At 30.9% G+C, this 26,582-nt stretch overlaps 3 protein-coding genes across 3 annotated transcripts in view; 2 read left to right on the forward strand and 1 right to left on the reverse strand.

Moving 5' to 3' along the window:
• Positions 1-1,581, forward strand: part of HELRODRAFT_165983 (hypothetical protein) — a gene marked incomplete at both ends in the record, with an annotated part of 4,095 nt that extends 2,514 nt beyond the window's left edge. The window contains one exon of the mRNA XM_009033027.1: positions 1,376-1,581. Coding sequence (XP_009031275.1) covers positions 1,376-1,581 — 206 coding nt within the window. The remainder of the gene's footprint in view (positions 1-1,375) is intronic.
• Positions 1,582-5,769: 4,188 nt separating this feature from the next.
• On the forward strand, positions 5,770-5,943 carry HELRODRAFT_153389 (hypothetical protein; the record flags this gene model as incomplete). Its single annotated transcript, XM_009033028.1, has 1 exon — positions 5,770-5,943. A coding segment is annotated over one exon (174 nt), but the record flags the coding sequence as incomplete, so codon positions are not given.
• Positions 5,944-8,593: 2,650 nt separating this feature from the next.
• On the reverse strand, positions 8,594-23,488 carry HELRODRAFT_96469 (hypothetical protein). The gene is made up of 14 exons (XM_009033029.1): positions 23,338-23,488; positions 22,567-22,698; positions 21,214-21,373; positions 20,621-20,737; positions 20,266-20,398; positions 16,859-16,993; positions 16,131-16,234; positions 14,880-15,004; positions 13,763-13,890; positions 13,514-13,645; positions 11,118-11,217; positions 10,932-11,032; positions 10,681-10,848; positions 8,594-8,998 (listed from the first exon to the last, which is right to left on the reverse strand). Exons 1-14 carry the CDS (start codon positions 23,423-23,425, stop codon positions 8,915-8,917), a joined length of 1,707 nt encoding a protein of 568 aa, XP_009031277.1. The 5' UTR covers positions 23,426-23,488; the 3' UTR covers positions 8,594-8,914.
• Between the last annotated feature and the right edge of the window lie 3,094 nt (positions 23,489-26,582).

A 26,582-nucleotide genomic window follows, 5' to 3' on the forward strand; every position in this document is an offset into this window, starting at 1 on the left:
TACCTGAAGTTTTTTTATTAAAAAAAACTTTTCTATTAATAACATTACTAATATAAATACATTATACTTTATGCATGGATGCTACATAAAAAGGTACATATATTTATCTATTTTAACAAGTTATTATAGTTACCTATTATTACTAACAGCCTACTATATAATATATATTATATCACTCAAAATCTCAATTATGTTATTATTCATATTGTTCTTTAGCTGATATTTTTTCAATTTATAGTTTATTTAAAAAAAAACAATAAATTACTATTCTAATCAATTATAACTTTTAACAAAAATTATTACCGTTCTTTCAACAAATTTTGTTTCAATTAGCTTTGCTTTAGCTTCGGTTTCACAAAATTTTTGCCAGGTTATTAATAACATTGTTTTAGTTATTCAATGTTTTAACTTTACAGAAGAGAGTAATGTAATATTATCTAATAATTATATGCTATGCTTTAAACATTATAAACTGTTCTAATATATTAAATATACCCAATATATTGGTTCAATGGGAATATTGTATTAAATATTGGCTTATTATCTATCTATCCTATTACTTAATTCCTGTGTGTTCCATTAAACAATATTCGATAGATTAAATTATTGCATGTTAATAATTATTATTAATAAACTTTAATTATTTATTGTATTTTTAATATATTTAGTAATTTATTGAATTTATTTGTTTATTTGTTTATTTATCAATTTATTTTATTGGTTTAACTGCTAAATTTTAGTAACTGCTATGTTTATTTACTTGTTTTATTAATTCAGTGCATTTTCATAACTTGTCACAAAAGTATAAATTGCATGTTAATAACTCTATTACTAAATGTTAACTACTTATTGTGCCTTTAATAAACTTTACTATGTTTATTTACTATATGAAACCTGGTTTAATTCCTCCCTGTTTCTTTATATAATTCCTATTACAAAATATAAAAAAATTTCCTCGAAATATTATCGTTCATTCGTTCTTTACGATAATATACAAAGCTGTCCGTGCGTTACCTTCGATTCGGGCAGGTACAAGTGTCTTACGCAGTAAACATACACACACATACATTGACTATACATATACTGTACACATACACATCTATACTAATAGTACATATCTCCACTAAAGATATATCTAAGGTTTTTCTTGCATTGATTATGACAAGAAGGTTTTATACGGTTTCATACATGAGAACGGTTTAATACATGCACACAAACAAATATACATACATACAAGCTATGACGTTATGGCACTATGCAGACACACATACAGACATGCAGACACACATACAGACATGCAGACACACATACAAACGCACAGACATATATTATAAAATTATAAATTCATACCATTTTCCAAAATTTAGGTGGTCAGGTGTTACAATGGCTCCCCGCCAACATGACCAAACTTACGCCGAAACCTCTAACTGTGAGGAAGTTATGAGAAAAATTGCAAACTTGAAACGAATACTGCAGAGAATTGAACACAAAATTGACCGTGTCTTAGCAGAAGTTTCGAAGGACCAAACAAACCGCGACAAAGTTTCCAACCACATTAACCATCTCCAAAAGCCAGAATAAAATTGTTCTCATTTAGACTCTTGTTTGTTTGTTTGTTTGTTTAAATGTTCGTTTCATTTACACAGACACGCAGGAACTGCTGCAACAATAATTAAATCAATAAAATATATATCATTGAATCTGGACTTTTTTTGTTTGTTTGTATTTATGTATGTATGTATGTTTGGTTGTATGTATGTATGCATGTATTTTTTCTCATTTATACTATGATGTTTGTATGTATTTAAGTATGTTTGTATGTATGTATATATATATACGTGTGTGTATGTAAGTGGATCAATCGCAACTGACAGCATTCATTCGAATATTCTCAGCCACATGAACGTATGTATATATGTATGTATGAATGTATGTATATAAGGTTGATTTTTTGATTTTAAATTTTGATTTTATAAATTTCTGTTATTTTTACATTCCATGAAATACTTGAGTTAATATAACTTTGCACAAACTTGACAAAAACCATCAAAAACATTTAGTCAGTCTTGTTCTGTTTATTTTCAAAAATTCAATATCATTAATAAACGATTTTGTTTAAGTTATTCAAATCTTTGCATGCTCTTTACAAATCAATTTGATACTAGAATAGATTGGAGTAGTAGCTCTAGTAATAATAATAATATACAAGATTAGTGGTAAAAGTATTAAGACAGGCATAAGCATTGTTAAAAGGTTAAAGGTCAATTACACTCTTTTTAGGTTCAAATAAATCGACAACACGTAAATGAATACGTGCTAAACGACGCATCACACACGAAATGTGGTAAATGGGGATCTTTTTGCCATAAAATCGAATTGAACCCAGTGACATCTCCTCCGTCATGGGCTCATTTATTAGACCTGGTCGGTTTCCATATTTGCTCTATAAAAATGGAGATGGCTAATCAAAATGCAATTTTTTACAAACTCACTACGTTAAAATCAAATATTAAAAAGATGAATTAGTTAGCCTGCATGTACTGCAGCTATCAAAAGCCTTGGGCCATCCGAGAGATGTCGCTTGAATTCTGTTTGAATGCCTGGCGTTCAGCTGACTCATGATCTACATAGTTCTCATCAAAGGAATGAATTCACTTGGTAAAGTTTTTTTTTAATATGAACAAAATATTGTTTTGTGAATGATTAAATTTGTTTTTATACCATCTCTAGGTATTTATCTATTAGGCACAGGGGCGGATCCAGGTGATCTTATATTTTTATCCATCATGGCAACCCACAACTGCCTGCAAGGCGGGCAAGCCCACAAATAAAAAAACGTTTAAATTATTTTTCAATTTGCCCTTTAAATAACAATCTATGTGACTAAGACATTACGGCATATATGTCGCGATCGTATCAGCATCGGTAAAGACGGTGCAAGTAGCTCGCACTCCCGTATCATATCAGTAAACTTAAATCTACTCTGTTCTATTAAAAAGGTGATGTAGTAATCATATTATTTACTACGGATCCCATTATTGTAGTGTTAAGTAATCCTTTAAAATATGCACTTTTTAATTTTATATCACTATTCACTTTTAAACAGTCTAACTTTCGTTTTCAAGCGCCATGATTGTGTATTGTGTTGTGTTACTTAAAAACGACAAAAATAGTAAATACAAGTTACTTTTAAATTAAAACATTCATTAATTATTGTTTATAATACTATAAAATATTAGGAACAATTACAACAAACCATTATCATCGGAAGAAAATGAAGAGAACAAATTTTTTACAACCACAGAGTACTTTGGATTCATTTTTTGTGACGTTGAAGAGAAAAAAGTCTGTTGAAGCATCTACAACTAATTCTACTGTCACTACTGAAGTTGGTGGAACAACTAAACTTCCACTTCCAACCACATCAGCAGAAGCTTCAACAAGTAATAGTATTTCTACTGAACATGTTGAACATGAGATAACAGAAACAAGTAATAATATGGACAGCAACAGCCGGAATATGAATGTCAATTCAGTAATAAACAAGTAATAATATGGACAGCAACAGCCGGAATATGAATGTCAATTCAGTAGTCATAGCTCATGATAGTCTTTTTTCTGAAAATGAACAGATTTCAACTGAGACTGGAACAGCTGAAATTGCTAAGGCATTTTCTAGTAAGATTTTAAATGCTGGGTTTATCAATGATATTGGAAAATTTGTTGGAACATTTATGGATGATTTGACAAGAAAAAGTCTGTTAGAATCGCCATGGAAGCCACTAGCTGACTACAAAATGCCACATTCACTTCACAAGAAGAAAAATAAACAAGAAAAGCGATATCTTAATCATTCTCATCTGGAAAAATATGAATGGCTAGTTTATTCAGATAATAAAAAAGGATTGTACTGCAAATATTGCTCATTATTTTCATACCACCTGACTGCAGGATCTCACAAACAAATGGAACTTCAGAAGCTTGTTAAACAACCATTACAAGTGTTTGCTAAACTGTTTGGCAAAGATGGAGATTTAACAATGCATGACAAAGCAACATACCACAAGGATGCTGTTGAAGCACGGAGGTGTTTTTAAAAAAACTATAATGAACCAGCAATAAATATTGTAAACAGAGTAAATGCTTAACGGCTTCAGCAGGTTTTAGAAAATCGTCAGAGATTGATACCTATTGTGGAAACAATTATATTTTTAGGAAGGCAGAATATTCCATTCAGAGGACACAGAGATGATGGCAGTATATTAGACAAAGATGATAAAGATTCTGATGTGATTAAAAATGAAGGTAATTTCCGAGAATTGCTAAAATTTAGAGTAAGCAGTGGAGATTCAAATTTAGAAAATCATTTAAAAACGGCTAGAGCATCAGCAACCTATATTAGCAAAACCACACAAAATGCGTTAATTAAATGCTGTGGGGAGGAAATATGTGAACAAATTTTGAGTCGCGTTAGAGAATCAAAGTATTATGCTATTATGATTGACGAAACAACCAATGCATCACATAAGTCGCAAATGACTATAATATTACGTTACTTGCTGCCTGATGGATCAGTTCGAGAAGATTTTGCAGGATTTGTTGATCTACATGACAACAATTACCAATCTGATATTACTGCATCAATTGACACTGAACCTATTCTTGACGGCAAAATTATTGGTCAATCGGTTATAAACATGTTTTCAAACAAGTTCCACCTTTCTCTAGAAAACTGTGTTGGTGTGGGAACAGATGGTTGCAGTGTTATGTCTTCGTTACAAAAAGGAGCAGTAGTTGAAATTCAAAAAGTTGCAGTGAATGCAGTCTGGTGTCCTTGTTATAACCATGCTTTAAATTTAACTTTATCAAAAAGTTCGAATGTACAAGCAATAAGAAATTGTTTGGGTGTTATTAGTGAAGTAGTTGCTTTTTTCAATGCTTCTGCAAAACGAAATTTTATAATAAAGAACATGATAAATTCACAACTGGTTTCACTCTGCGAAACACGATGGGTTGAGAGACATGATGCATTGCTGATGTTTAGTATTGAACTTCCACAAATAATTGATGCGCTAAAGAATATATCTAAATGGAATGACAGAACAACTTCATCAAAAGCAACAACTTTATTAACAGCAATTAGAGAAAGTGATTTTATTGTGTCCTTAGGCTGTGCTGTGTATGTATTCTCTCTAACAAAGGGCCTCAGTGAATTGTTTCAAAAAAAAAGTTTAACTTTACATGATGCAGAAAATTGCATTAAAGACCTGTTAAATGTTTTACAAAAAAAGAGAGAAAACTGCGAAGAAATGTTTTTGGAAATTTTTAGAGCAGCAGAAAAAATAATAATTGAAAAAGATGGCACTTTTACCTACAAAAGATTTGTGCATCGACAGACATGCCGTGAAAATGTACCTTCTGATTCATTGGAAGAATATTACAGGCGATCAGTTTACATGATCGCCTGTAATATTGATACTGATATTGGATATAAATACTCGTTTTTCTAAAGAAAATTTGCAGTGTCTCCAAATCTATTCTTTGATGCCAGAAAATAGTATTAAACTAAATCATAAAGATGTTGTCGAATCTGTTTCAGCAATCAGTAATTTCTATGGTACCATTCTTGGACTTAGTACCCAACTTGAATTTATATCGGAAGTTGAATTGTGGCAGAGCAAATGCTTTAGAATGAACAAGGACGGAGGAGGAGTCAAATCACTGACTACTGATCTTTCTGTTGTTTTTCATTTGTGTGACCCCGTACAATATCCAATCACTCAGAAGTTGTTCCGTATTATTAAAGCATGTCCAGTTAGTGTTGCCAGTGCTGAACGTAGCTTCTCAACTCTGCGAAGAATTAAAACATGGCTAAGAACAGGAATGACAGAAGACAGATTAGTCGGATTGGCACTACTTAATGTACACAGAGACGTTAGTAAATGTTGAAAATATAATTGAGCGTTTTGCGAAGTCAGGAAATCGTAAAATAGAATTCGTTTTATAAATTGTTATTAGTCAACCTATCAAGGTAGTAGGTACCTCGCTAGTCTAATAAAATAAATAAACCCATTTTTTAAAACACTTATAGGATTAAAAAAAAGAAAATAATTTTTTTATATTTATATATGTACTCATATGTATATATTGACTATGTTTGATCCAAATCATTACATTTATCATTTTATGACATTAAAAGTTGAAAGTTTTTGATGACATTGCATGCTTTCTTATAAACAGTAATAAAGAATTGACAAAAATAGACTAGAAATTTTTTTTTTCAGTAGGGGGGGGCGATCGCCCCCCCCTATGGATCCGCCACTGATTAGGCATTATCTCATTACATACAAAGCGTCATTGTATTTCGCTAGAATTTCAAAAAAAAAATTGCAAATAAATTACCAAAGGTAAAAAAAATAAATTTTTATATTATACTTCAAACTAATTTCTTTGAATTTTGATCAAGTAATTACCTTAAATTGAACAATTTCTAGAAAATTCTATTAAAGAAAATTGAAAAGACAAACTCAAATTGATTAATGCCAATAATTTGGTATATTTCATATAATACTGTATAAAATATGGTCTTCCAACAATATACATATATATATATTATATATATATATATATATATATATATATATATATATCAGTGACGACGAGTACTTAAGTACATTTGTACTTAAGTACGTACTTAAGTACAAATATAGTACTTAGACACTTATACTTAAGTACATATGAAAACCTGCACTTAAATACTTATACTTAAGTGCATTTTTCAGTATTTGTACTTATAAGTAATAAATTTTTCCTGTAAGTACCAGAAAAATTTTAAGCAAAAATAAGATAATGTCAACATTTAAAAATTGAAAACTGTGATGAAAACACACACACATTTTCACATTGACATTCTTGTTTATCTCTCTTACCAACATTTGTTCTTGTTTAGTCATGGATAGCGGGATGTTAAGATAACCATTGGCTAATTGAGTCATTAAAAGGTGGTTAACTCACATCACTCTGACATCTATATATCTATATCATAGACTCTACATGATCTATATACACATGCACGTTATATATAGTAGTTATTATATATATATATATGTATATATATATATATATATATATATATATATATATAACAATCCTTATAAATATATGTGTTAAAGTGTTTTTGTTCACATTTTAAATATACGTGTTGAAGTGTTTTTGTTTACATTATAGATATAGGTGTTGAAGTGTTTTTGTTTACATTATAAATATATGTGTTGAAGTGATTTTGATGAAAATGGCTGATAAAAATTTCTGAATTTGACTGTTATAGCATTATATATAATCTTCGCGATAAAGTAAATGTTGTGATGGAACGTTTGCAGCTGCCGAAGTTCAGCAATATAGATTTGAGTTTTCTTAATGAGTGGTTGGAACTGATGAGACCAATTTCACTAGCATTGGACAAGCTCCAAGGTGAGGTTTCAATGGAGTCTTATTTTGGTGCTGTCTTACCAACTATATTTGTTATACAGCGAAAACTGCAATTTTTTACTCCATCGTACACTTCAGCTCTTGTTTCTGCTTTTCAATGTGGCATGGATAAACGCTTTGGCGATATAATTGACTTTAAAGATATTTCAAGCAACAGCAAGATGAGAGCATTTGTTGTGGCTTCGATCAGCCATCCGTTTTTTAAAATCAGGTGGATAGAATCATCAGTTCGTGAGCAAGTTGAAGACTTGTTTCTAGCAGAAGTGGTCAGAATGAGCAATTCTTCAACAGTTTATGAAGACAGAAATACTAGAGGTTGTACTAGTGCAGATTTTTATGGATTCCACGAACCAAGTTCCGAATCACGATCGAATGAAAAAGTTGAAGGACTGCAATATCTTAGTGATCCTTCATATGATATGGAACAACTCAAAAGGTAATCAATATTTTTCTGTAATATATTATATATGTATAATATGTATATGCTTGATTTTCTAATACATTTTTATTCTCAAGTATTAATAACAAATTAATAATTTGCTATTTCGGTTAACAACTATATTATTGTTCCTTAGGTATCCTGCTGTCGCACAAGTGTTTTTGAAGTACAATACCACTGTGCCATCATCAGCACCTGTGGAACGTATATTTAGCCAGGCTGGAATGATTCTCACTCCTAAAAGAAATCGTTTAAGTGATGAATCATTTGAAACTTTACTTTTACTCAAAAAGAACAAACTCTTTTATTGATGTAAATAAATTACTGTAAATAATGAGTTGATTTCTGAGTTTAATAAATTTATAAATATTTCAAATTAACCATGGTATGTACTTAGGTACTTAGTACTTATAAGTATCAAGCATACAATTTGTTTTGGTACTTAGTACTTATACTTGAGTACTTTTATTACTGATTACTTAGTACTTATACTTAAGTACATTTTTTGAGTACTTACGTCATCACTGATATATATACACACATTTATCCATACGAATACGAGAACAGTTATATAAAATGGGTTTCAAGACATAGAAATTAAAAAGTTGATTGACTGTTGGTGAGAATGTTGGGCACGTGTATTTCGAAGGCAACAATTTGTGTACTAGCAATCACATTTTGTATTTTTTAACGTTTTAACTTCTAAAAAGAACTTTTCACACAATAACAATATACTTATCTTTTTAAAAATTTCACATACTTTCGAAACCGTTCAATTGTAAAAAATTATGTTTCCCCGAACAAATTCTTGAGCATTTACAAATCAATCTTACATGAATGGATGCGTAACTTGACAGCAATTAATGGCAAAAAGTATAGCAATCCAAACTCAAAATAGAATCGTTTTGAAAAATAATACATACACTAACCGGAATAAACATGAAAAAATAATAATTTTAATAATGTGACAATTTAGAGTATGAAAAACTAGAAATGATGAATGAGTTCGGCATCTGAATTGTTCCTGCCATTGTAGAAGCTGACATGCGGTTGTATCAGGGTCTTGATTCTCTTTAAAATTTCAATATTCAACAAATTGTATATTGTATGTCTATGCATAGAATATTACAAGGTAAATTTTTTCTAATAAACAAAAAATCACAATTCACGAACTATATCATAAATTTAAAAACCAAAAAATATAAAAAGTAACACGGTAGACATTGAATGAACTGGAGACCAGACGTGGCAGAAGATAGACAATAAGAATAATAATAACAAGACGAACATTACCAGGATTTAATAGACCAAAAATAAATTATGCATTTTTGCCAATTGTCTACATTCGGTTCATGAGAGAAATAAACTTTTCCAATAGAATATTAAATCAAGCCACAAAAAGCTGCGACGTTTAGAAAAGTCAATTTGTAAATAAACAACCACAAAATTTCAGGAGAGCACGTACGCATTGAAACTTTTTAATTTCATATAGATATTTCGATATCCGATTATCGGTCTGAAATTTCATGACCTAATTCTCTTTAAAATTTAGAAATCTATAATTATCTCCATTCTCCCAATCTCAGTGATTAAGTTTGAAAGATCAAATAAACAAATTAGATTACAATTTTATTGCATATATCCTAGAATAACAAATAACATCAATACTTCTAAATTGATGACAGAAACGAGCTTAATAATTTATGCACCAATTCCCTCGTTTAAATGCAAAATCCGTTACTTATAATCCAATAAGGTATTGAAATTTGATTGACCATGTTTTGTTTCAACTGCATAAAATTAAATTGTTCAAAATAAAAAATGCCTAAAAAGTCACGGCACCGTTATAAAAAAATATGCTGTTGAGCATACATCAGAGTAATTTTGGTCTTATTATTTAGATTTATAGAGTCAATGAAATTTGAAACCAGAAATGAAAAAAATTGAATCGCGAACCAAGGAGAAGCCTATTTACCAATATGCAACACTTTCTTATTGGTTGAAGCAGGGATATGCAAAGAACCTCAATAATTTTTTCAACTTTTAATTAATTTTCGGTAATGTCTATTTTATTTTTAAAATTTATACCAAATAAAAGTAATTAATTACCAAATTGAATAACAGTTTAAAAAAATTTTAAATTTTAACATTTTAAAAAGCAATATTCCGAAATTAGTAAATACGATCGTAACTATCGACACGAACGATAAAAAATCACCCTCCAAATCCACTCGGGAAGTAAGCTCCTTGTTCGACCGTAAAAAGTGAGCGAAGGCCGTTATATTTATTCTAGTTATGTGACCTTCCTTAATACTATTGTGATTCCGTTGTTGTTGTTGTTTACGTTGTTGATAGATGCACTTTTAATTAAAGATTAAATTAAAACTGTATATAAATAAACGATTTATAAGCAGACGAAATCTTTTTAAATTTTACAAGTGAGGGTTGTTCATCATAAACACCGGTGCTGTTTTAAATGCTTGTTCATAATTGAGAGAGAGCAGCATTTGGGGTTCAATTTGAAAATCAAAATTTCGCTATAAAATCATGATTGAAGAAATAGAGAGAATGAGAAAGAAAGAGATTAGTAGAGAAAAAGAAATAGAGTAGATAAAAAAAAGAATGGGTGGATGGGTGAATGAAAATACACGAAGAAGCTCACTTTCTTAAAATGACATTTTTTTCGTGGTTGGTGTTTATAGAGCAAATAATCAATCCGTCAGCAAAAATATAAAATTATAAATAATGGTCACCTCCATTAAAAAACCTTCTTCAGCAGACAATCGATAGATGGCATAAATTGGGATGGGAACGATGGAAAACATGGAAACAATCCAACCTAACGCTACAGACCAGGATGGGTACACGTAACTCCCGTAAGTTGGAGGTTTCATCTGAACGCAGTTGTAAATCAATAATGCCTGCATGGTTGGAAGGATGTTCAAATAAGTTATACTCAAATGTTCATAAATATGAATAGAAATTAAATGAGAATAATACAAACGAGCATTATGAGAGGAGTGATGTAGCACCAACATATCTTCCACCACAAGCTCGGTCTCCTATTCATCATCTCCGTAATGTGGTCGAACAACTTATTTGCTCCTAGATGTGATTATCAAACAACTTTTTATTCCTCACTGAAATGTTTGTGAAATGTTCAATTAACTGATGTAACTTATTGACTGACCGTAGATGTGTCCGAAAACTAAACATTCCAATATGGCGATGATCATGGCGGTGAAGGCAGCTGCGTACCAATCCAGGATCTGAAAGATGTATATGCCTGCCTGAGCGGAAGATGAAAGTTCTAATATTTTGACTCCATTTTATATTTTTTAATTATCATATAAAGCCCAAAATTTAAAAGTTAGCTCTGTAAAAATCTTTTATGCTGAAGACAATATTGACGACAAGCGATCAATTCTAATTAAAACACGTTACAGAACACACACACAAACTATATATATATATATATATGTTTGTTTGTGTGTGTGTGTGTGTGTGATGTGTGTGTGTGTGTGTTTTGGAAGGAGACCATATTTTCTAACAGTATTGTATGAATTCTACCAAATTTTTGGTATTAATCAATTTAAAGTTTGTCATTTCAATTTTCTTTACTAGAATTTTCTGGAAATTGTTCAATTTGTTGAAAATAAAATTATTCAAGTTCATCATGAAATTCGATGAAACTGTTGTTATCCGAATTCATCAGGTTTGGTTTATACAGCTTCTTTAAACAAAGCAAAGGCATTTAGCAAAGTTTATTAGTTGGTATCGTATTCTTCATTTTTGTTGTTGTCATTCCTTTGTCCTTCATCGTTATTGAAATTACTATTAAAGCGTCGAGTAAGTAAATGATGTTATCATTCTTTGTTGTTTGTTTATTTGGGGTTTATTGGTATCTATAAGGACAGCTTCTGCAGTTTTTAGATGTATTGTTTTGGTGGTTTGATCAATTATTTTTGTGTTGTTGTCAAGAATTTGGTGGGTTATTGGTGTCGCATGTGTTGATTGCAAGTGAGATTTGATGGCTCCTCATTGTGAATGCATTGTGAGACGTCTTGATAGTGAAGTAGTCGTACCACCAAAATAAGAATGTTGTTGACGCGCACAGTCATCAATAGGGCATTTAAATTCCTATATTACATGATTACGCTTCAAAGTATAATCGTCTTTAGGAGTGCAGTTGTTCTTTAAGACCAATTGTGATGTCTTACAGTTATTGTAGTATATCCTGAAATTTATTTTATTAGTATTACTAATTGGTGTAACATTTCTTGATATGATTTGTTTGAGGACGACTTCGTCTATTTTATGTGGGTCGACATATGATTTCTGTAATATTGGATTATATAGTTGTCATTGTTGTTTTTATACATATTCCTATCTTGCTATTTATCAACTGAAGATCACAATACGAAACCAAAAAGAATTACTAATCTACTAGTAAACAATGGTTACAAAACATCATCTATTGAGAGCACCATTCAACAAAGATTACAACTGCTACATCTAGTTATTACTACGGGCAAGCCAGAATTTGTACAAAATAAGTTTTCTATTAATAGTTTGGCTGCCTGTTTATCAGTTGTTGGTGCGTGAATGTCAAATAACAAATTGAAGCTAAAACAAAGTTTTTGGCAGTTGAACTTGTTAACAATTTAATAGGATAATGATAAATTTATTGTTTGTTGGTGTCAACATACAGAATTTTGAGAACTGCTAAGAATTAGATGTTGTTTTCTACTCGGGGTTGTTATAATGGAAAATCATGTGACCATCAACTTACAGATTATATTGCACTCTTAAATATTTGGATGAAGCCCCCACGAAGCCCTGATTCATGCATTATTTCATGCTTGAGTGGATAAATTTATCAGTTTATTCTACAGTCTGCCTAATAGACCAATATCGGTTCTTAAATATTTTCAGAGATTGTTGTTAGTGGAAAAAAATTTGATTTTGTCATTTAATCATTGAAGAATCTTTATTGACTGAATGTCAGAATGAGAATAATTTTTTAAATTTGTGTTGCAATGTATAAGGCCATGAATGGTCTTTTGGCAGAATACTTGGGAAGTAATCTCTCAAATGTGATAACAGTTACAAATGCCTCATTAAGTATTGGAGCAAAAAATATCGCTGTGTTGGGTTCAAGGGCTAAGAATGCATTGCCGGAGTCTTTGAGAAGTCTGGGATTGACCATTGATAACTTCAAGAAGAATTTTGAAACTTATTTATTTTCTTTTTAAATTACAATTATCTCGTTTTTGATTCTTTAATGTTATAGTTCTGAATTTATAAATTAACTGCTTGTACTTTTTAGAACTTTTTTAGTTAGCGCTTTATAAATTTATGATAATAATAATACGTATATATATATTTATTTATATAATATATAATTTATATAATTTAAATATATATATATATATATATATATAATTATTTGAAATGAAAACAACGTTTCTACTCAATAATAGGGGAACAAATTATTGCTAGTTATATAGTGAAAAAGTGCAAACGTTATTGAACAATAAAAGTTTTAATGTTTAATTTTTAAAAACTTAGTGAAAGCGGACTAACTCCTGAGCACAAAGGGATGCCCAGCAGAAAGAACATGACACATACTATCAGTGTCAATCTGGTTTTCCTGGGCTTCAAAAATTTCGGAAATTCATCCACAACACCATTGGTGCAAGATTCTATCATGCCAAACTGTTTTTTATTTGATGGTTGTTAGTTGTTAATGAGATATACTCAATTTTTTATTTAATGCAAGCTCTCCGTTTAAAAACATTTCAAATTTCTGTTAAATATAAAAAAGGAAAAAACCATTATAAAACTTGCCAGAGAGTCAAGCCCGAGAGTGAGGAGCATGATAAAGAAGCAGATGGACCAGAAAGGAGAGATGGGCAGTTGGGCTATTGCTTCTGGATACACGTTGAACACTAAACCAGGACCTGAATCATTCATGCAAGCATCCGTATTCATTTTTGTAGCTAGGTAGAAAGTTAAAACATTCAGACAAATGAATGAGAGAGAGAAAGAAAGAAAGAGAAGGAGAAAGAGAGAGAGGAAAAAGAATAAATGTAAATGTGAGACAAAAATGAATGGGCTTGTTATGTAAACGTTTATCGAACTAATGGAATGATCAAACCAATGAAGGTAGTAAAAACGAATTCATAAACAAATTCATTAATCGACGATCAAAAGTGAATGAAAGAATGAATGAAATGAGCAAATGAATGAATGAACAAGTGAATAAAATATGAATGAATGAATGAATGAATGAATGAATGAGTGAATGAATAAATGAAAGAATGAGTGAGTGAACGAATGAATGAACAGGTGGATGAATGAATAATCAAAAAGTTTATCAGCAAATACCAACACTCATATGAAAAACAAACGATCCCACCCACACAATTTCTTTTTCAAATGTTTAAAGCAAATACACATTTTTAAGTAAAACCCTTAACAATTTGAAAACATATTTTCTTGTGAAAGGACATAGATATCTGAAAATTATTGTCGTCAACAACAGCAGCAGAACAATGGAAAATAAGAATTAAACTTCAATAGACAAAGGCTGCTCAATGCAAAGCAGAGCAATGCACTTGAATGTACGATGCATTGTCATTGTAGTTGTGAAGATTGGTTGGTTGAAAGATCTCTATAGAAACATTATGGTAGATAGATAAATTGATGGATGGATGGACGGATGGATGGACGGATGGATGGATGGATGGACGGATGGATGGATGGATGGACGGATGGATGGATAGATATATAGTTAGATAGACAAACAGACAGATAGATAGATAGATAGATACAACAAAATAAATGATAGATAGATACTTCAAAATTGATATAGAAACAGAAAATAGATAGATAGAAATAACTATAGATACCGTAAAATTATGCACTGGCGTAAATATATTGACGTAACCCGTAGTTATGACGTCAGACACGTTTGTTCCGATGTTGTGAGCCATGAAGCCGATGATGGAGAAGCAGATGAAGCCGGAGTAGAAGCTCGTGCCACAACAAACCAGACAGATGACCACTGAATCTCTGTGAGGTTGAAGAAAACACAAACGGGGTCATAAAAATGATGATGGACATGATGGTTATGGTGACGATGATGATAAAAATAATAATGACCACGACGATAAAAACGACGGCTGGCTACATAAAAGAAGCTTCAATGCAATGCTGTTGGCTTGGATATCGTGAAGTGAACTAAAACCTACTATTTGGTGTTCCTTTCACGGCTTGCATGCGTTTGGTTGTGTAGGCGTGCGTGCCTTGAACATTTGAATGTTCGTCTTAACATTAAGGCATATTCCTTATGTACTTACATGTTCATTTTAGCACAAATGTATGGTTAACTACTATTTGTTTGTTTGTTTATTCGTTAGTTTGTTTGTTATAAAAGTTTAATGAGCATTGCTACTTACTACAACTAGGGCTACTCAACAAACAAAACAATCATGGCAAACACAAAATTTACTTATAGATCATAGCGATATATAAACATACACGTAATTTAATTAAATTATTGTATAAACAACTAATAAAAAACTTTAATGTATATGGAAATGATGGATTTTCTTTTTGTTTGTATTTCCTGGATATTCTCTCTATTTCTCGCTGGTACTTACGTTCTACTTGTTGACACTTTCGTTTACGTTCGTTATCTGGTTTATTTTTATTTCCGTTCTCTTGTTTTGGCCATCAGCTGCTTCATTCTCGTCTCTTGCTGGTCATATCTTTTATTCATTTTGGCCGCCATTTCTTTTGATTCGGCTGCTTGTCGATCGAGTTTGTTATTCAGTTCGTCAAATTTTCTATTCATTACGGCTGTCTGTAATTTCAATTCTTCTATAGGATCAGGCAAGTGAAAATCATCAGGATCGTTGCCTTAGTTCATCAGAGCGTCTCTTAGACCGTTTATCAAAACTGCCTGCACCCCTTTTGAGTCAAGATTTCGTTTTCGCAGTTCTTTCTTTAAATTAGTTGTATCGAGTTTATCCGGTTCCGGTAATTGTAGATTGTGGAGTTGAGTTGGTGGTTAAATGATCGAGTTGAACGACATTTAGCAGTTTTGATGAAATAATAAAAATAATAATAGTAATAAAATTAATAAAATAAAATCTGATAACAAAAATTTAAAATTCATTCTAGGAATGTGACCAACTTGAGGCAGTTGTTGTTGAATTTATTGTACTTCGACATGGCGATCAACCCACCCCACGTTGGACCAAGTGAAAAAAATATCTGTAGACACGCCTCCGCCCAAACCTTCATAAAAATATAAGTAAATGAAAATTTTGTTTCTGAATAAGCCATTGTGAGAACTTGAAAAATTAAAAATGACGCTTGTGAATGTAGGGTTTTGTTAATCACCATAAAATTTATAATATGATTATTAATTGTTATATTTATCATTTATTATCATCATTTTGTAGGGTGTCTTATCCCATTTTCAAAAAATGTATGTTAGGCTTTAAAACATTTTTAAAATGCCGTAAACTGAAATTTCTAATTTTGCTTTCCTAAAATTGTTTATTTATAACGTCTCAGCTCCCAAGCAAAACGTCCCTAATTAATAATTAGGGACCAACGACGAACGGGTTTTTTGCAATATAATTTGAATGTCGCAAGGTACGAACAATGAAATTTATCACATGTTCAAACAGCATCATCAGTAGCTAGCAAACACATTATCAACAATATCATTGATGTTGTTCAAAATTTAAAAAGCAGTCTCAATGGATGTCTGATGAACATATGCTCATCACTGCCTTTGAATAAAAAAGACCTACCCAATGAATGCAAAATCACTAATTGGGCTTGGTTATTCCCCAACATATTTTCAAGGAGAGAGACAGAAAAAGAGGAGGTTGTTTAGATTATTCAATCTACCTTAGGGTCCATCAGTTTCTTAAAATCTGGTTTAAGGTAAAAAATGATTCCATCGAGTGCTCCAGGCAGCATGCACCCTCTGATGAGGAGGATGGTCAGGAAGATGTAAGGAACTGTGGCCGTCACATATACAACCTGGTACAATAGAATTCATAACGGTAGTTTACGTAATAATGATAAGAATAAAATTGATATTAAAAAAGTAAAAAATACAACAATACAACAATAAACATAAATCATTTGCAACAAATCTTAATAAAAATCTAAATATGCAATACACTCAAAAAATTCAGATGTTAAGTCAAATAAATAAAAACATTGCACGATGTAGGACGGGTATTTTAAAGAAACAAGCATGCAGTGTCGTGCTAATTACTTAAAAAAAGTAGCTAACTACTAAAGTTAAGCAAAGTTAAATTCGTACAAAATCTTATCATTCGTATATAACAACCTCATCAACAATATCAACAATAACAGTAACATCAACAACACAATAACAATATCAACAATGAACGAATCGTTTCTGTATCATCCACAATATTATTTAAATACAACTGGAAGTTGATATATTCCAGCTCCCATCTAATTATGCCATGATTTTCACGTTCGAAAATTGTAAAAATTATGCATGAATATGCTGATGTATTTGTACGTTGTACCCTTTGTATATTGAAAGCAGAAGAAATGTTTGCACTACAAAAGAACATAAAGCACCTGATATTCAACAGTGACAGCTGTACGTAAATAACGAGCAGGTTTCGTGCTTCCAATAGAGTTTGTTAATATTGAAACTTAAAAATCAAATTTATGACTGTGCGATTTGGCAATTCAAAAGTATTCAGTATTCAAAATATACAAAAATGTTGTTACAATATAACAATGTTGCACGATCGTCAAGTTATTCAATTTTGATAGATAAACACAGACTTGTTTAAACGTTCATTTCAACAATAGTAATAGAATCATTGAATTATTCGCAACAATAGTAATAGAATCATTGAATTATTTGCAAATCAAAGAAACGCGCTAGATATCGCACGATCACCAATAATTTACAGCTCAACTCGGTCATCATACCACCAACTCAACTCCATAATCTACATATCAATCTTCATTTTACAACAGCGCTCTGCTTATATACAGCAAATTTACAATCGCGTGCTACGAAGGTATCTGATTCTAACAAATAATTAGTAATGAAAACATAAAATTAATTATATAGCGGGATTTGCAGAACAGCATTTTGACAATTGCACCGAATGTAAATTAGTCCTTAACAAAGACGTTATTCCAATGAAAAAGGGGCTAGCCTATCTAGACGGACAACCTTCATCTTCGCTCGCTTTGATCTTGGATCCTGTAGACCACGTTGTTTATCCTGTTAATGACCTTGTACGGACCATCACAATTTTTTTTTAAATTCGGGCATCACCCTTTTTTACCCCTTGGGTTGTATAATCTCACTAGGTCAGTGCTTTTGAAACCTACATCATTGCCTCCCTCTCTAGTCATGCCGGGTTTTCGTTGTTTCTGTTCTTCTAGCTAAAGGTAGGCGTCGTAGTCCTTTCTTAGTTTTAACGGACCGATCCACTACATTTAACACCCGGGTCAGAATAAGCCCATCTGAATTGACTCTTCCAAGGCTTTTGCTGATGATGATGTTAGGACTTTCGCAAAAACCATCTGTAAAATTAACTTGACCAAAGCAGCTATATTTAACTTTAACTTTGGCCAATCATAAATAACTAAATTTAACTGAGGCTAAATTTACTAACTGAAAGTCATTTACTGTAAATTAATATGAATAAAAATATCACGCTTTTTAAATGATGGTTTTAATAAAACAAAAAATTATGAAAAAACGCGATTGCAGAGGAGGAAGAGTGTCTTATGTTATATTACACTAACATTAATCCCGGGGCAGTGGTTTCGGAATGGTTTAGGTTTAGGCATATATTCATAGCCGTAATGGTCCTTTAGAGGTATAAACTTTAAAAAACTTATATACTCTTATATAATCTGTATAATACCTCGAATACCATATAATCATACCTCGAACCATTAGGTTATGATCAAATTATTAATTTTAATTGGCTTTTCAAATTGAAAATATTCAGAAGATAAAAAAATATTCAAAAGATATAACCATAATCAGAAGATATAAAAATAATCAAAAAAAAGTCAGCCAGCGGATGACACTTGAAAATTTTAAGAGCAGCAATGAAGCTATTAAATGCGACATTTGCATAATTTCAACAACGTTTGATAACAGAGGTCGTGAACAATAAAGTTGCATACAAATAATTGCTTGGTGAATACTATTTACTGATATTTAATTTTGAAGCGTTTGATTTAATAACAGAAATATTTTTAATTAATTAACGCAAGTATTACCCTACATTGAAAATTGAATTACAACTAAAATTTGGTAGTTGAATTACTCAGTCAGGTTAGCTCACAAGTGCTGTTACTGTTCAGTGGCTTTCAACGGATGATTGATTAGTTTTTGTGCTACTATAATTTTTGTTATGCTATGTCATGCCATGTAGTGATGGGAACTAAATTAATTTTTAGTTTGAACTGAAAAAAATATAGTTTAACTGATCAATTTTTATAACTTTTTCAAAGTAATTAAACTAAAATAAAAAAAATAGTTAAACTTATTTAAACTTTTACAACTTTTCCTTTTTCTTTCAAAAAACATGTCCTTATCATGGTATGACTGCTAAATGTTTATTGCATTTTACATCCACCAAATTACTTTTATTCATAAAAAATGAAACAAACATTAAGTGTTTCCAATGTCAGTCTAAAATGTATAATCTTTGTATCGAGAACGAAAACGTAAAAAAAAAGAAGAATGACCAAATTTGCGATGTTGTGCTGAACATTCAACAGCCGAGAATCTAAAAAAAAAAAATTTGTAGTTGGTTTTTTAAAATTTGTTTTCTATGAATTTAAATTGCATTGAAGTTGGTATTCTTGACTTTTGCCCATTTTCTCACTTCACTTGGCAATCACTTTCAGTATTATTTAAACTGAAATGACATAATTTCTTATATTTATTTTCTGGCAATGGAATGAATGGAACAACAACGTCGAGAACAACCAACGAAAGGATTGGCAGCGACAAACACCGCGTTTTTTACTCTAATATAAAGTTACCAAAAATATATAATATGCTATCAATTATTAACTGCAGGCCAGTGTTGTTGCAGGCCAATGTTGCAAAAAAAATTTACAAAATTTGTAGTTGAACCTCATAGTTATAACTAAAAAAATTAATTAAATTTTATTTTAACTAAACTTTTATTTATTAGTTAAACTTTGACCTTAAATAAGTTTTTTTAGTTAAACTAAAAATTGAAATGAACATCTGTAATGAGTAGAGCAAAATGAACTCAAACCTTTCCAGACCATTTGATTCCTTTGAAGAGGCAGAGGAAGACGACGACCCAAGCAGCGAACAGGCAGCAGACGAGAGGCCATCTGAATTCTCCAAAATGCTCAATACCGCCTGATATCTTTAGTACACTGTTGCTAAATAATAATATATTTTTTATGAAAATGTCTAACTGATCGGGTCCACATTTATTAATTGTTTTAGCAACAACATTAAGCATAACCAAGATTTAAAACAATAATGACGAAATAATTCAACGCAAAGAAGCGTTGATAGCTCTAGTTTTAAAATCAATTACCGAAATTTCCGTCAATGTCGCCATCACAATTAATTCAAATCCCCCCCCTATTTATACGTACTGCCAGAATTCTTCGGCGGGTGTGATACCAGGCTTGGCTTGTAGACCTGATACGTTGCTGAATGGTGCAGACGTGTTTCGGAATGTTGCAGTAACATTTGGATACCTACCACTCCTACTGTTAATTCATTCAATAACATCTTGATCATGATTTGTTTTTTTAAATCTTTTATTATAATTATCAATGAATTTGTCATTATTTAGTGTTGACGTTTTATTATATCTTTATGTAAATAGGTAAATTTTAAATGTTCTAAGCAAGGAATAATTTGATCTGCCGAATAATTCACTTCGTAACTCCAGAAGGCTTTCATCACACAAGATGAAGAAAACTTTAAGAAATATTGCACGCATAATCCGCTCATTAGTTAAAAACATTTCCAATCCACAGGAAAATTCAGGCTGGTCTAAGTGTGGTTGAATTTGATTCTAAAATGGTTTAAGTTGGTTCGATGTTATTACGCAGCTGATGGAACATAAAAGACAGCTCATTTTAATGGTTTAAAAATATAATGTTTATGGTTATTGTTAATTAGTTTATTAGTTTAAACATAGTATATAAGCAAGGTACATGTTAACATCACCCTAACTAACTTCCATTCGACGCACATATGTGTATTCCAAGTTTGGTTGCATGTTGCCCATGGCAGAGAGGAAGTGAATGAGAGACCAAGAAAGTAGAGGACCCAGCCAAGAATCATGTTACAGTAGACGGTGACCAGGCCCGACATCACTAGCATGGCCCAACCAACCCCTGCATTTGAAGTTCGTGAGATGAAACTGCAAACATTCACGTTCGTGAGATGAAACTACAAACATTTGAGATTAAACTGAAAAAAACATTCATGTTCTTGAGGTGAAACTGCAACATTTACTTTCGTGAGATAAAACAAAAAAAAATTTAAATGTTTGAGAGATGAAACTATAAACATTGAATAAACTTCAAACATTTAGTTACTTGAGTGTCTCAGTCAATGAGTAATATTATTAAACATTTTTACAGAAGTGCGTTGAAAATATTTATTAACAACTTTTGCACATATTTGTTTTTTTATTTTGTTTCCATTACGAATAAAATGTTCACGATAAAATTTCAATGAAACGTGTTTGTGCGCGGGACGCAGCTAAAACTTCGATGTTTTTATTAACGTTAACTCACGACAACAAATAACAATATTATTGAGAGCTAAATTAATTGTTGTGTAAATGCTTCGTACTGCGTTTCCAATGTTACCTTAGTTATTACAATCTAAAACTAATAATTGTGTGGATTATTGTTGTACGATCTAAAAAATGCAGAATATTTGCTCATCGAAAAAAGACGTCCATCAATAAATATTCAAGAACACGCTACAGGTGTCTTACCGGCTAACAAAGTCAGAAGCCAGAAGCCGAACAAAGTGAATTAGTGAACCAAGCCTTTTGACACAAATGTATCAAATACGAAACATACGACGTAATAATGTGAATTACCCAAATAAGTTCAGCAAATACTTTTACTTAGGTTAGTCGGATTCAAATTGAAATCAGCTTTCTGTTACGCAGAAAGGTTCGCAGAAATTTCAGTTTATCCTATTCTAGTTTTCACCTACATTTAGTTGAAAGCAACTTGGCTTTAAAATTTCGATTCATATAACAACTAAATAAACGTCATTATATATAGGTGAAATAAATATGAATTTAGAAATTATGGAATTTAGAAAATATTATTAATTTCAAATTATTAAAAATTGTACATTCGGAAAATTTGGATAAAAAATTTGTGAAAGAAAAACAATAGTTATTAAATGTTAACATGACCAGTCGACCAAAAAATTATCCCTTTTAACTGAAATTCGGAAATTTAAAAAAAATTAGCAAGTGATTGACTATAAAAAAATAAATATATATATAAACTAAATATTTTAATTCTTATAGGCAAATAATGCATGTCAACACGAAACAAACCTTTAAAAAGTGGACAGACGTTCCAGACGCCGATAGCTCCCAATCCTGAAAACTGACCGATGACCATTTCTAAGAAGAACAAGGGCATGCCACAAAAGATCAGACATAAAAAGTATGGAATGAGAAATGCACCTGAGGGATTATAATTTTGTAATAGAATTTTCGAAAAAAAGTGTCAAGTTATGAAGGTTTAATCTTTTTAATTATATAAGTTTTCTTGAATAATTTCAATTCTCTGAATTTTAAATAGCTTTGTTTCAGGCAGTTATTTCATGCGGTCAGTTAAAGAAGATAAATTAAAGTTAAATAAAGTTTCATTAACGAATCCGACTGAGGCACTGAAGTATGTATAACTGCTCAGGCACACCTGGTTTAACGCACTGGTACGTGGTACAAACAATCAACCCGCCACTCAGTGAAAAATCATAAACTGTTTATCAGTAAGTAACAGAACAAAAGATAAAATTGTTTGATAATGTTAATAATATTACAGGAGTTATATATTTAAAAAATTGATTTGAAAGGCAATAAAAAGTAAATAAATAAACATTGTAAATCGTTTCATTGGATTCAATTATTATCATCGTTACTATAGTATATACATATTATATTATATAAAACAACGTATATCATTTTGATATTATATGTAACAAAATATAATTATTTAATTAAATATACATATATATATATATATATATATATATATATATATACATTATATTATATATATACACCTTATTATATAATATATTACCAAATAGCAAAACTCACCTCCTCCATTTCGCATGCACAGGTATGGAAACCTCCAAAAAGCACCGAAGCCAACAGCGTAACCAATGCAGGACAGCATGAACTCCATGTGGCGGGCCCACGTCTCCTTCGGCGAATGGTGTTTGCTAGTTTTCGATTTTTCATCTGGTATCTCCATTTCAACGAGTGACTTTTCATCAGCAACAACCGCCTTTTTAAGATGTTCATGATCTTGATAATCTTCTCGATCTTTCATCTGAACTTTCTTGAATTCTGAATAACTTGAGCAATTGTTTTGATGGCTGTTATCAACTTCCCAGGGTTCCTTCAGATGTTCGTTTTCATTTTCAATGTTGTTTGTTTCGTATGCAGGACAACACTTGTTAACATTTTCTACATATTTGCCGTTAGATTGAGAATGATCAATAATATTTAAATTACCACCATCTGTGCGCCGTTTCTTATCAATTTCTGTATGACATAAAACAAAAATCTTAGAGTTTAAACTATATCCATCGTTAACTGAATTATCATTTGAAATTTTACGTATTTTATCATCATTGTCGGGATTCATTCTTATAGATCGATGACTCGTGCTACGTGCATAATATTCCTTCATTATAATAGATCTCAACTACTCTTCTAGGTTACTTTTTTGGGAAAACAAAAAAAAATGAAATCTGTCGATATATTCGATATATCGATATTCACGAATCTATATATATATATATATATATATATATATATATATATATATGTGCAGTAATTTAAAATATCTACTAAATTTCTAACGTAATATATATATATATATATATATATATATCCAATGTATGTATATATATATATATATGTTGGTAATAGACCGTTATACTGTTATTAAGAAATATCACCGCATTTTCGCATTATTGAGTTTGCAACTAAGTTTTTAAATTTTTAGATCAATTATTTTATCGATATATATATATATATATATATACATATATATAAATATATGTATATATATGTGCTTATAGGCATGCAGTACGCTTCTTTATATATTGAATATCCTGTGCAAAAATGTTACACACACACACACACACTCACACGACACACACACACGACACACACACACACATCATTACCAACTTCAGACGTTAATTTTTTTTTTTGAGTTTTGAATTTTGAGGAAATATATATAAATCCACCCTCTCTTGTATTATTCAAAACTGCTATTCACCATCTTATCTTATCTGATCATTTCAAACATGATTGACCGTATTTACTCTTTGTATTTATTTATTGTGTTTTACTTTTAAAATAATTAATTATCTCTTGTATTTCAGTTCAACTGTATGTTTTCATATGTATATGAGCATTTACTTAAGTATATGCGTGTTTTGTTTTTGGCTTTGTTTTGTTACTTTAGTCTATTTTCATTTTATTTAGAAGTATCTTGTCTTTAATTGGTCTGGGTGGCCCTATAAGCGCGAGCTTCGGGTCTCCTAGTGAATGACATGTTTTTCGCATGTGTTTGTTTGTTAAATAATTTGTTTGTTGAAATTGAATATATATATATATATATATATATATATATATATATTATATTCTATTTATTTATTTTATTTTTTCAATAAAGAGGGTTAAACTAAAAAGCAACCAAATGCTTGTAGGAAAGTCACCCTATACAAATGAAATCAAAAGTGATCAACATAAATTAAAGATTAAATTAGTTCAACAAAAATCAAAGATTAAATTAGTTCGAAATAAAAGATACATGGGGAGTATATTCTTTGGTTATTACGATTGTTTCCATTATTGATAATAATATTTAATGTAAAATAATCAAAACATAATTACCTATATATAACTATTAAACACAGATAGCCAATAAAGATAACAAAAATTCTAAAAGTACATATAATTTATAACATTATTTAAATCCAGTAAATTCAAATAATATCAGGTAGAATATTAAAGTCAAAAGAAATTATACTTAGATACATAATCTTTGAAGTTTAAATAAATTATATATAAATAAATATATAAATGTGTGTGTGTGTGTGTGCGCGCGCGCGTGCGAACTGTGCATTAATCAATTTTTAATCAATTTAAAGTTTGTCTTTTCAATTTTCCTTACTAGAATTTGCTGGAAATTTTTCAAATTGTTGAAAATAGTCCAAGTGATTATCCAAGTGCATCATGAAAATTTAATAAAACTGTTGTTATCCGAATTCATCATGCAGAGAAGGCCTTTGATTTTTCAAAATTTATCTTCTGTGCAGGCTTGGTTTATATAGTTTCTTTAAACAAAGCAAAGTTCTTTGGCAAAGTTTATTTGTTGGTATCGGAGAATAGAAAGAATCATCGGGGCATGTTGAGCCTCTATTGTGGGTGAACCCAGTGGTGGAAGCTTGATTGCCGAAAAGCAATTAGCATTTAAGAAAATTTTTGAAGCATGCCGAGCGTCTGCTATGGGTGAACCCCTTGGTGGAAACTCACTTGCCGAAATAAAAATAAGTAAAAGAATTCTCAGAAGCATGTCGAGAGGATGCCGTGGTTGATCCCTGTGGCGGGGGCTCAATTTTCCGAGAAGAAATAAGTAACATATGCAATAATTGCATTTTCTGGTGCATGCGCGGGATGTGACGACGGGTTAGATATAGCTGACAGGGTGCAGGTTTTTACTTTGGATACGTCGACCGGGATAAAGTTGATCTACAAATAAAAATGTTATTTACGACTTATTCTTAATGCTGTGAAATGGATGAAGGCTGGTGCGTCGGGGTGCCTGGATTGGGATTTTTCCGATCGGTGGTAGCGGTTTTGAGTTACATAAACAAAATTTATAACAAAATTCACCAATAAAATAAAAAAAACATTTACTGAAATAAATTATTAAATAAAGGTAAATGTCAACAAGGCTGATCATTGCACCATTGAGGGAGCTGAAATGCGGTTAAAGTTAACAAATACTTGGTATCGTATTCTTCATATTTGTTGTTGTCATTCCTTTGTTCTTCATTGTTATTGAAGTTAGTTATAATATTACTTTCATCTCTAAAATAATAGAAAAAGTAGTTATAGTCAATGATCATTTTATTTAAACTTTAACTCCTTGTTATCTGTATCTCAATCTGGTTTCTGACCAGCTCATAGTACTAAAACATCTTTACTCAAAATGCATAATGATTTCCTTCTTTCTAGTGATAATAGTAATTTTAATCTTCTTCTTGCTCTTGACTTATCTTCTGCTTTTGATCATACTATTCTCTTAAGGCTGCTAGATC

This window comes from Helobdella robusta (assembly GCF_000326865.2).
Source record: "Helobdella robusta unplaced genomic scaffold HELROscaffold_9, whole genome shotgun sequence".
NCBI lineage: Eukaryota > Metazoa > Annelida > Clitellata > Rhynchobdellida > Glossiphoniidae > Helobdella > Helobdella robusta.